The sequence below is a fragment of the Zea mays genome, chromosome 2, assembly GCF_902167145.1.
Source record: "Zea mays cultivar B73 chromosome 2, Zm-B73-REFERENCE-NAM-5.0, whole genome shotgun sequence".
Lineage (NCBI taxonomy): Eukaryota > Viridiplantae > Streptophyta > Magnoliopsida > Poales > Poaceae > Zea > Zea mays.
Window position 1 is genome coordinate 61,762,411 of NC_050097.1, and position 12,077 is coordinate 61,774,487.

Below are 12,077 nucleotides of genomic sequence, written 5' to 3' on the forward strand. Positions count from 1 at the left end.
ATGTTTATTAGTATTGATAATTTACTTGCAATTTCGTGGTCGAACAAGAATATTTTACGATAACCAATTAATGCATTATCCGACAAGTATCTGATATTCGATAAAATAATATCTGTATCCGTCACTTATCCGCCCGGATAAATATCCGGTCCATATATCCGTATCCGTTCCGTTTCAACTATCCGTATCCGATCTCGAATCCGTTTTAAATACATTAGGGTAGGATACATGATAAATTACTATCCGTCCATATCCACCAGTTTTCACCCCTAACACGTATATCGTAGCATTTTCGGCCTACTGCCTTTGAAAAAACATTTGCGCGCCAGCCGGGCTTCGGAGGAAACAATCCGGAGCTGAATCCCAAAATAATGGCCGCCACTTCGCAGCTCTCACAACCCGACAATGGCCTTGCCCTATGAGACCGAGGGGCATCTGAACACAGAGATGCCCGTCGACAGAACAATGACATCGCCCGTCTTACTTGCTTAGCATCTGCTGCACTGCTGTATAAAAATATCAACTACTCCCAACAAAGTTGCTCCAGGCCGGTGTGCAAGGAAGTCGTAGAAACTAGACCCTCGTCTTCGCAGCAGAGCAGACTCCAGAGGGTAGAGCCATGGCAGACAGCTCCGATCAAGTTCCTCCCGCTGCAAGAAAGTAAGAAACACTGCTAGTTACCTCCCGTATTATCCTGTCATAGGGCTAGTTCGGAAACACCATTTTTTAAGGGATTTCAATTTTTCAAGAAAAAATAGTTTACTTTTCTTTAGAAAAATAGAACTCCCTTAAAAAAAGAGTTCTCAAACTAGTACATACTGATTCAATCATCTGACTATTTTTCTTTCCAATCTGTAAGCTAGACCCTTATGTGACTACCGAAAAAAATAAAAAATAATAATACCATAATAATTGAAGTTTGGACCAATATTATACTGTTACCAAAACATGATACTTGTGAGTGTACATTCACAATGTTTCATTTGTAGCCAATCATCAATATTGAAGCGTGAATAATTACTTGTCAAAGGGGCGATATTATATGCAACAAGGTGTACACAAACAGAGAAATCCAACACATCACTTGTCAAAAAAAAAAATAAGAACCATCCATTATAGTAGTCTCCAGCTGGAATGCCAACCATAATGGATAAGCGGCTAAGGGCAACTCCACGTCTCCATCAACCTTAATCGGAGTTCAAATGATACAAGTGCCAATCTTCCAAACAAGGAAACAACTGAGAATCTAATAATCACCATTAAACTCTGGTGACACACATACGTAAGCTAGTAAATGGAATCCCCAAACTTCTTGCGCTACTCCTGTACTCCACAGTAATTCATCATTCTAGGGAAATATCAGTGCCTTATCCTGGACAAGGTCCTTGAACAACCTCTTCGTGGTAATATGATAGAAACACAAAAAGTACTAAACAAAGTCAATAATATTTCATTTAGCTAGTGGCTGAGCAACGAGCCAAACATCAACAAAGAACTGAGAGGAGAAAGAACAAGAGCTTGTTTGGATTCCCTCCCTTAAACTTTAGAGCTCTAAAATTATTTTAGCTCCGTTTTAAGGTCAAAAGCTCTAACGTGAGGTTGGCTAAAATTTAGAGCTAACTTTAGACAACACATGTCTAAAAACTTTAGCTCTAAAGTATAGAGAAGGAGATCCAAACAGGTCCTGTTAATATACACCTTGCATCTTACAATCAAAAGAAACATGGGGCATCTATAAGGAGATTGTATTGATGCAAGCCAAATAATCAGCCTGACCTGATGATCTTGCTGTTGTACCTGCAAAGCTCCAGTTAACCAGGATCAAACAGCATAGAGGCATAAAGCAGCACAGCAAGGGGGGCTGCCGCAGCCCACCTGAAAGTAGCAGTTCTGATCATAAGAAAACAGACGAAGCTAACATGGCTCTTCTGGAAACGCAAGAGATCGTTAAGAAAACACATGAAGAAGGGAAAAAATGTCTCAGGGAAAGCATACTCAAAAGAATCTACACACCAATGAGCACACGAACTAGAATCTCTAAGAACCAAGAAGGTAAGCTAATTTACCACAGATTTTGGAAAGTCGGAAGCATGATACCTTTTGACACTAGATGGATATGTGGTCTAGTGCCGATTTCCACAAGAGCAAAAAGTGAAAAAACAAATGCCAGTCAACAAGTAACTGGTGTGATTAGCTTGAGAAATTGCTAAAACTTTCTCACATCCCCAAATCATAAGCAAATCAAAACCTTTCTTCAGATATTTAAACACCAACTAACAGAGTAGAAAAAAAAAAACAGGAAGGCCAGTCCATCAATAAGTGCAGCACATTTGCATTCAAATTTTCAAACTAAACTTGTCGGACAGAAAAATCAACCCACTAAAATCATTATTGCACCAGCCACAAGTAACTATTTTCAAAACTCGATGCTGAAGTGTCAAAAGGCTGCTTATCATTTTGCTTGTAATAAAGCGCAATCTATCAGAAGAGGAACTTCTCACTTCGCTACCAGGAACCGTGTCCTCTCCAGATAGAAAGATGCCAAAAAAGTACTTATTATTGATTGAATGTCATTAGCTAACGACCATGCTTATGCAATTCACAAACAATTTGCAGCTCTATGTGGTCACAAACATTGCAAAAAGTCATTAGTGTTATATTCAACTGGAGTGAACATTTAATTAGATCATGCTGCTCAACCATGGGTTAACAAAGTAGGTCAACCATCGAATCGAAGCTTATACATGTCAAATTCTAGAGTATTATTCCATCCGTTTTTTTTATTTGTCGCGGTTTAGTTAAAAAATGAACTAGTGGACGACAAATATTCGAGAACGGAGGTAGTATGATGTTATACACTTTTCTACCAAATATAATACATTTTTTGTAGGAATATTACATGTTTGCCTTATAATATATGCTAGAGACCTTTTGACATAAATTTAACCAGTAGCAGTAATAAAAAATAGGAGACTCTGAACCATGCAGATAAAAGGGGAGCAGATAAAAATCATCATTTCACTATAATACATATGTTGCTACCAGTGTTCTGTTTTACTTGTTTCAGATTTGAGCTGTGTCTAAAAGATGCAGGGAAAATGCATGTACAATTGGACATTATGAGGCTGTCTCCAGCAACGTCCCCTAAATTCTATCCCCTAAAGGAATATTCTCTGTCCTTTACAGAACTCTCTAAAAAGTTTCGTCCTCTATATCTTCGCCAACTCCAGCAACGTCCTCTAAATTCGGTACTCTATATCTACAGTGATAACAGAATTCATATACTCATTTTTAATACTCATTTTTTGATATTAATACAATTTGAACTTATGTGCGTAATGGAAAAATAAAGTTATTTATTTCTAGAAATTTTATAAAAATGAATTAGGAACTAATTATAATAATTACATTTTGCAACCGACATTACTAATCGTTTTTTATAACGTCGTCTACGTACATATCTATATATATATTGGACATAAACTGATAATACTAATCTAATATTCCCAATTAGCAAAAATCCTGCTACTATTAGGTTTACACGCAAAAAAAATAATAGAATTAATCGGCCAGCGGAGGTAGCTGTAGACGAATGACCACATTGAAGAGCGGGCCCAGTGCTGACCAGGCGGATAGCGCACGCAAAGACTCCTCTATGTTTAGAGTTCACCGTACGTCCTCTATATTTTAGAGTTTCTTTTAGAGTTTCTTGTTGGACGGTGTAGAGAACGTTTCGTACTCTAAATTTAGAGTACATAACTATTTAGGGTGTATTGCTGGAGGCAGTCTGACAAAACAGCGTTACCAGCAACAAAACCGCTTGACACGTCAAAGGCATGGGATCATTAAACTTAACAAAATAATTAAAAACTGAAGCAAAACTGTAGTCAATTCCCATCAGATTAAGGAACATGATATAAATATTAACATTCAGGCATCAAGAGAAACCTTTCTATTTCATACATGTGGGTGCTGGAGGGTAGTGCAGAGCTATAGACGCCTCGCGGTGACGCTAAAATTCATACATGTGGGTGCTGGAGAGGTTGTGGGAGAGCCGACGAAATTGGGGGAGGGTGTGGTGGAGCGGAAGAATGAAAGAGAGGCGACGTTGGTTCATGGATGGGGGAGAGGAGAAGCGGCGGCGGCAGTCTAGGGATGGAAAGAGGAGGCACGTGAAGGCTGGGTTGGGCCGCCGAATCTTTGCCCGGTCTCACCTGTCGGCGCGGTGTTTTGGTTGCAGGAGCAGTCGAGCGGGGCGTGTTTGATCTGCCGGGCGCAGCGACTGCGGGGGAACGATTGCTTTAGAGATGTTTTAGTTGTATAGGTTACACGACGGCTGGTCAATTTCTTACCAACGGGTTTACGCGCGCAGGCTGGACGGCAAGGTAGCGCTGATCACCGGCGGCGCCAGCGGCATCGGGGAGTGCACGGCGCGGCTCTTCGTGAAGCACGGCGCGCGCGTCGTTGTGGCGGACATCCAGGACGAGCCTGGCTCCCGCCTCTGCGCCGAGCTGGGAGCCGACGCCGCCAGCTACGTGCACTGCGACGTCACCGTCGAGGACGACGTCGCGGCGGCCGTGGACCATGCCGTGGCCCGGTTCGGTGCGCTGGACATCATGTTCAACAACGCCGGCATCGGCGGAGCGGCGTGCCACAACATCCGAGAGAACACCAAGGAGGACTTCGAGCGCGTGCTGTCCGTCAACCTCGTCGGCCCGTTCCTGGGCACCAAGCACGCGGCGCGGGTCATGGTGCCCGCCGGCCGCGGTGGCTGCATCATCGGCACGTCCAGCCTGGCATCCGCGGTGGCCGGCGCCGCGTCGCACGCGTACACGTGCGCCAAGCGCGCGCTCGTGGCGCTCACGGAGAACGCCGCGGCGGAGCTGGGGCGCCATGGGATCCGGGTCAACTGCGTCTCACCCGCCGCGGCCGCCACACCCCTCGCCACGGGGTATGTGGGACTGGAGGGGGAATCGTTCGAGCAAGCCATGGAGGCCGTTGCCAACCTCAAGGGTGTGCGCCTGCGGGTGGCGGACATTTCAGCCGCCGTGCTCTACCTCGCCAGCGACGACGCACGGTACATTAGCGGACACAACCTGCTCCTCGACGGGGGTTTCTCCATCGTCAACCCGTCCTTTGGGATCTTCAAAGACTGAGCTCGAGCGGTGGACAGAGTCACAGATATCTCTGTGATTGCTTGGCAGTGTGTGTTTGCTCTGTGATTGATCGGCAGAGATCTGCTCCAGTTCCATGCTTTCGTACAGAGCTATTGATTGTGACGGCCTCAATTTTAGTTTTTATTCGGACTATGGTTATTACGTACTACCTCACTCGCTCCGTTCACAAATGTATAACACCGTAATTATTTTTCGAGAACTCTATCACTCGTTTATTTAAAATATTTATTCATAAATATAAAATTTTAAATCAGACACAAACTAGCTTTAGTGATAAAATAAATCAAAAAATGACAATTCATTAATTTTTGAATAAGATGAGTGATTAAAGTTTTTTTAAAAAGTAACGGTGTCATATATTTATAAACAGATATATTTATAAACAGAGTGAGTATATTTTATATTGTTATGATTTTGGTAACTATAAGCTGTTAGTTTTTCTGAAAATAAAAATCTGTTAGATAAAATTATAAATCCAATGAAATCTTTGCGTTGTAAAAACATGAATTATAAATATTTCTATAATCAGTTAAGAATAAATTTAATATGCCACGGCATAAAAATAATAAATTATAAAAATAACAATTTATTTATACTAGTTAGTGTTATAAAAGTATTATCTAAAATTATTTTAAATTTCAGCCACCTCAAAAATAAAAAGATAAAAAGACAGGCGAAGCAATTATCGATTTGTATCCGTGAGCTCCCTGTATCGCATGATGCAGAAGCCTGATGTATTTGGTCCTATTCTATATTGCTCACGCTTTGCGTAAATCGTTCACGTATATATGTAGGAGGAATAATATATATATATATATATATATATATATATATATATATATATATATATATATATATATTAATATTAGGTGAGTGCCCGTACATTGTAACGAATACATATAATTATCACGATAACTTATGTATACGGGCATGTTCCCATTTTTCATTCCCTTAGCAGGATTCAGAATCTCCAATGCAAACAATCTGCACAACTCATATTTATCCTACTACTACATATTCCCTCTGTCCTAAAATAAATACACATCTCGTTTCTTCAAAAAAAAAAAAAACTATACACAACAACTGAAGTCTAGTTGCATTTGTCCTTGTTGTCTGCAGTCTTAGCAGGTCGGCTGAGCGCAAGGATCATGCACCCAGAGAAGAGGATGGCGTGCCAACTGCGACCCTGTGTGTTGAATGCGTCGAACACTACGAGAGGAGGGAAGCATCGGACGTGAGAGCGAAAGCAGCAGGCACCAATCTCACGCTGACGTTCTTCCCTGGCTGGCCGCATGCGGACGAGCCCCAGACGTCGCACAAGGTACAACAATGATAAACAGGATTACAAAAATTCCAGTCGAGGTTTTTGCTGGCCAGATCTACCTATGGAATGTGAGTCGATCAGCAGCCCATTCGTAACGCTAAAAAGGTCTAGCCCACCCGACTATCAGCAGCCCATTCGTGACGCTAAAAAGGTCTAGCCGTCATCTGTTTCCTCCAATTGCTAAGGGCTAAAAAAGTCGACAAAATTACCAAGGCGCGCGTCGCGGGACTTGCTTAGTATGACATGCGGGCCCGAAGCCGCTACTGGCTGTGAGGAAGGGGGCGAGGGCATGGTGTAGGGGTGTACACGCCCACACTATACCGTCATATAATAGTAGAGATTTGATATCACCAAATTGTTGAGTAAACATTTCTTGTGATTAGCTTGAAATCCTAACAAACGATTTGAGAAACTGATTCCAATTCAGCACAAGAAACATTTCTAAGAAACTGAACCCAAAATGTTTGTGAGAGAATATGGATTCATCACAAGAAACGTTTCTATAAATATCACATAGACAGACATTATGGCTTGTCGCATCAGCTCATTTGAGAAATTGATTCCGATTCAGCACAAGAAACATTTCTAATATATCTATTTTTCATGGGAAAAACTCGTCTAGGAAAATACACATCATATAGAAAGTTTCTGGTACAAGTGGAAGCATAGGAACGGACACTGAGATATGCCGTGTTACGACAATAAACTTACCCTGTCCTTTGAAAATAATGGCTCTAGAATCTCCAACATGTGCAACAAGCAAACTAATAGCTGCTGAGGCAGATGAACGTGTGTATCGAGTTTGACTGCTATCTGCTTTTAGAAAGCTTCACCACGATAGACGGTGGGCTCTTTTTCATAACATTTCTTGTTGAGCTAGGCCTACTGGATGTAAGGTTGCTTCCCTTCACCTGCTCTGAACACTACTTGGAAAGGTTGCTTGTATCTAACAGGATATCCATGAGCTGATGAGAAACCACATTAAGTATACAAAAGATATCGTCATGAAAAATATAATAAGAATATGATTGTAATTTACACGGAAAACTTCACATAGAAAATACACTTACCAGAAGTCACCTTATGTGCAAGTTCTGAAGCAGGCTATATGCATCCTTGCAAGAGGTATGGGTCAGGGTTGTTCAAACTGAACCCACCTAGAAGACCAAATCAAACATGCTTATGAAGTAAATGCTGATGTCATATACATTAACCTATGGAGACACTTGAAAAGTACAAGTACATATTATTACCTTAGCTTTTGATTTGAAAACATCTTGCCCGACCACAAGCAAGCTAACTTGCTGGTCCATTATTAGTCCATCCATGTCAACTTGATTAAGATTCTCAAAATCAGAATCATATATTTTTTTATAGACAGAGAGAATATTTTTTCCAGAAAGGTGGAACATTTTAAAACAAATAAGTTACGAACTATACATACCACATACACATATTGGTACATCTAAAAATGACCCTGTTTTCTTTGACACCGACTATAGAATGCAGACGCATTCACCATGTCCACGTGAGTTTCAAGGATCTACTAAGCATGTAGCACATTTGTTTCTTCGCATCCAGTAAATGTAAAAAATAGAATATCAATGCTTGTAAGTGGGTGGGGTTTTGTTACTCGCCAGACATATATTCTATTCACATATCGTGAATGTATCCGCCTCCATCTGCCAAGAAACCATAGAAACATAAACGAAAAATATTCTATTCACATATCCAAATGTGCTACCACACATCTCACGATTCTATCAAACTCAGTCATAAGAATGAGATGACGCGAAGAACATTAAACAGAAGAGGAAGCGTGCATAGACGGAGAGGTCGTGGTGGTGGCATTGCTTACCAGGAAGTTATGGTAGACGACTGCACGTCGCGCTCTCCCAGCCCCTCCCTGCTTGCAACCAACCAACCAGCCCGGTGGCAATTAGGATCAGCAACAGATGGTGCAAATTTTAAGGAGCGATAGTAGGTGGGGTAGGAAATGTGGGGACCCAACAAAGAGGAAGAATCACATCCTTCATCTGCGAGGAAACCACAGAAAAAGAAACGGCAATATTCTATTCACAGATCTAACAGATCCAAATGTACAGACAGAGAGACAGTGTGTGGCGTGACTGCCGGATCTAGGCGAGGAGGACGATGCTCGAAGAGGAAGGGAGAGAAGGTGAAACGTGGAGGGAGAACTGAGAGGAGGAGCGGAGTCGGGAGCCATCGCCGGTGAGACAACTCCTAGAAGGGAGCTATAGACGGTGCGCGAGGCCGGCGCCGAGATGGACGTCGCTGCGGACGTGTGCTGCGGCATGGCGAGAGGACAACGCCGAGGCAAGATGGAGATGTGCGTGGATGTCGGAGCCAGGCAGGAGTATGCCTCGACGACTCGGGCATGTGGGGTGGGACGTCTTGGGGAGGAGGAAATATCTGCGTGACGGACACGACGGTGGGGGCGTCTTGGGGAGGAGGAAATCTCTGCGTGTGGTGGGGGAGTCTCGGAGAGTAGGAAATCTCTGCGTGACGGATGGGGGCGGGGACGGGTGGCACGGCGATCATACCATTTATAGATTCTGAATACTAAATCCAATAATAGTGGGAATTCTTGTGGTTGAATGTGATAATCAACTCTTCCAAGTTTTGCTGATGGTGTAATGCAAAGTGTCAACACAGTAAATACTAAATAATAACAAGTGTAGACATCTCAAACAATTGTAATCATAACAGTAAGTAATAGCCATTTCAAATTTGAGAAAGTATATAGATGTAGTTCTTATAATTCCCTCATCAAAGATTAAAAACAACTGATCTCATATCTTTGCTCATCGTTGTTCCATTCAAACATTGAAAATTTGTCACCCAAAGAACTGAATGTGCATACTGACAAAATATAGAAAATGGAAAGGTAAATGTTAGGAGTATGAAGCACAAACAGAATCATCATAAATAAATAGTGAATGATGGCAAAGAACAACATTTCATCGATGTGTCATGAGCAATGGACAAAGGATATCAACAACATGGATTCCTCAATTTGTGACTCTGTATATGCGCTCTAGCTATATTCTGGTTAGCTAATGATTGTTTACCCACTCGCTCACCTTGCCGTCGCTGTCGCAGGTGAGGATAGAGAGGACTCCGTTCACGGCGGGTCGCTCGAGCAGCCGCTGGATCTAGATTTAAGGGGAACTACTGCCGATGGCCCACATGTCCGGCAGGGAGGTGAGCCGGTCCAAGCCACCGCGGTGCCCCCTCCATGGCGCTGGCGTCGAGGGCTCGAGCCCATCACCGGTCGCCTCAGTCGTGGCCCCCGTGGTGTTCCTCGCCAAGGCCGCCCGCCCGCCCTGGACTGCCCCACCTGCTCCCGTCGTCCCACACTGGAACCACCTGCACGACCTCCGGTCAGATCATCTGTCACGTCCTCGAGTTTTCGGCCGACAGGCACGCCTTCCCGCACCTTACGCTCCTCCGCCTTCAATGGCACCCTCCCGCCCTAGAACCACCAGCAGAGCAAGTCGATGATGCGCATGTCCGCGCCGAGGCGGGCGAGCAGGGTAGTGTGAAGAGGAGGCTAGGGTTTGCGCGAGGAGGAGCGAGCGTCGCGAGGGGGAGGGAGGTGCAGGGGTGGCAGTTGGGGGAGTATGCGCACGGCGGCAGGGATGGGGAGGGGTGCGGTGGCATGGGCGGGATCTGCGTCGGAGCTTGGATGGCGGTTGCATGGGCGTGTGGTCGGAGGGGAGGGGGACCTCGGCTGTGGCGATGGGGGATGCAGGCACGGGCATGGATGAGGACGGGTGGCTGAGGGGTGCGGTGGCACGGGCGTTGCTGGAGCGGGGACTGCGGGCGAGGACGGCGGCGGGGACTGCGGGCGCGAGCGAGGACGGCGGCGGCGACTGCGGGCGTGGGGAGGGGAATCGGACGTGATGGCAGAACCAACAACTGTGGACGCCTACACTAAAGACATAAGGAGTAGTAGATATATATATACTAGGAACGTGCCCGTGCGATGCCACGGAACACAAATTGCGACCCTTTAATGGACTTAGGGCCCTGGCGACGGGCGGCGTGAGTACAATAGTGACGGCAAAATATGTGATTATTAAATATAGATACAGAACGTTATAAATATGTCTACCCAAATAGATTAAAATGGAATCACACAAATAATTTCTAAAGAGTAAATATATAATGCTTAATCATAAGTAAATATGTTGACACCTTGTACACTAATCTAATCTTTTTTAACAATATTGTTAACTCTCTGTTGTATATTTGCTGGGATGGCATATCTGCACGAATTTTCCTCGTAACTTAACAGTTCGATAATAAAGTTCCTCCGAAGAATCTTTGCATTCTACACATAAGACATATAAGAGAACAAAAACGTCAATTTTTTATTATGTAACTGGAATGTATGTTTGAATATGAAAGGAACGTACTCCACTCACCCTAACAAATTTCATTCGATTATCATTGCCCCACATGGCCATAGCTTGTAGGATAAGGTAGCTGGTGTTAAGCCTATAGAATAATGTTTTGCCAACTAAGTTATATACAATAGAAATCGTAGAAAAAATTGAAATTGCTAAGAAGATGGTACGGAGAAAATACTCTTTTAAGTCAATTGGAACACCAGGTTGAATTGTATGTTTCCACTTAAAATATCCTTTGTCCATCCAGTACGTTTCTTGCTATAGGCAATCTTATATTTCTTTGAGGCGATGATAATCGCTTCTGCGAACCTCTTGTATGGCATGTGCTTACACCAATCTTAAATCCAAGCCAAAGCCTTGTACGACAGAGGTAGATTGATTTGATGAGTGTCTCATGCAGTTCATAGCAGTCAAACCAAACCGAGCGCTTCAACCTACATGATGTACTCCGTAGCTGACAACACCGATACAACATTCGGAGACGATCCAGTTCCCCACAAATTGATACACTATACTCATTCCAACAACAAAGTATCATTACATGATACAAGCCAAAGTATTAACAACTGCTGCACCGTGTCGCAATTCTAGATATGGCACTGGACGATTGTATAACTCGTCTCTGACTTACAGATGAACAAATTCAAGTGCAGTGTCAAAGCAAACACAAGTCTCAGAACTAGCAGGGGCAGAACATAACTTCGCCTTTTGACGAATGCATGCCTAGGCTATACTCCCTAACAAACTCTAGTTATTGCAATTGATTCGACGAGTTATTATACATTAATACCACCTTCCTGTGGCATGACCGCATGACTCTCCCAGTCAAGAAGCAACTTGACAGAACGAGCCCATGCCTACTGGAGCTAGAAACCCTCGTCCCTTTGGAACAGTATGGAGCCGATCATAACTGCTATTCCAGTGACGGCGATTGTGAAGAGGAGCCGCTTGTGTGGTGAAGCGTGGGCACGACGTGATGGTCGCGCCTATCGCACTGGCGGCGGCGACGATCATTGTTCTCTCTCTGGAATTGCTCTGGCACTTGAAAGACATCGATCCGATTAGCTCTGAACTTGGTTCAAAATACTAAATGACAACATGATTTCTAAAAACACTAAGAAGCGAAATCATTGATTGAAA

The 12,077-nt window shown here is 43.6% G+C and overlaps 2 protein-coding genes across 2 annotated transcripts; one reads left to right on the forward strand and one right to left on the reverse strand.

Moving 5' to 3' along the window:
- Positions 1 to 432: 432 nt before the first annotated feature.
- On the forward strand, positions 433 to 5,379 carry LOC100284523 (momilactone A synthase). Its single transcript, XM_020548311.2, has 2 exons — positions 433 to 660; positions 4,373 to 5,379. Exons 1-2 carry the CDS (start codon positions 620 to 622, stop codon positions 5,154 to 5,156), a joined length of 825 nt encoding a protein of 274 aa, XP_020403900.1. The 5' UTR covers positions 433 to 619; the 3' UTR covers positions 5,157 to 5,379.
- A 1,707-nt stretch (positions 5,380 to 7,086) lies between these two features.
- Positions 7,087 to 9,031, reverse strand: LOC100383363 (uncharacterized). Its single transcript, NM_001176019.1, is given in 2 exon segments — positions 7,087 to 7,466; positions 7,572 to 9,031. A coding segment is annotated over 1 exon segment (285 nt). The 5' UTR covers positions 8,819 to 9,031; the 3' UTR covers positions 7,087 to 7,466; positions 7,572 to 8,533.
- Between the last annotated feature and the right edge of the window lie 3,046 nt (positions 9,032 to 12,077).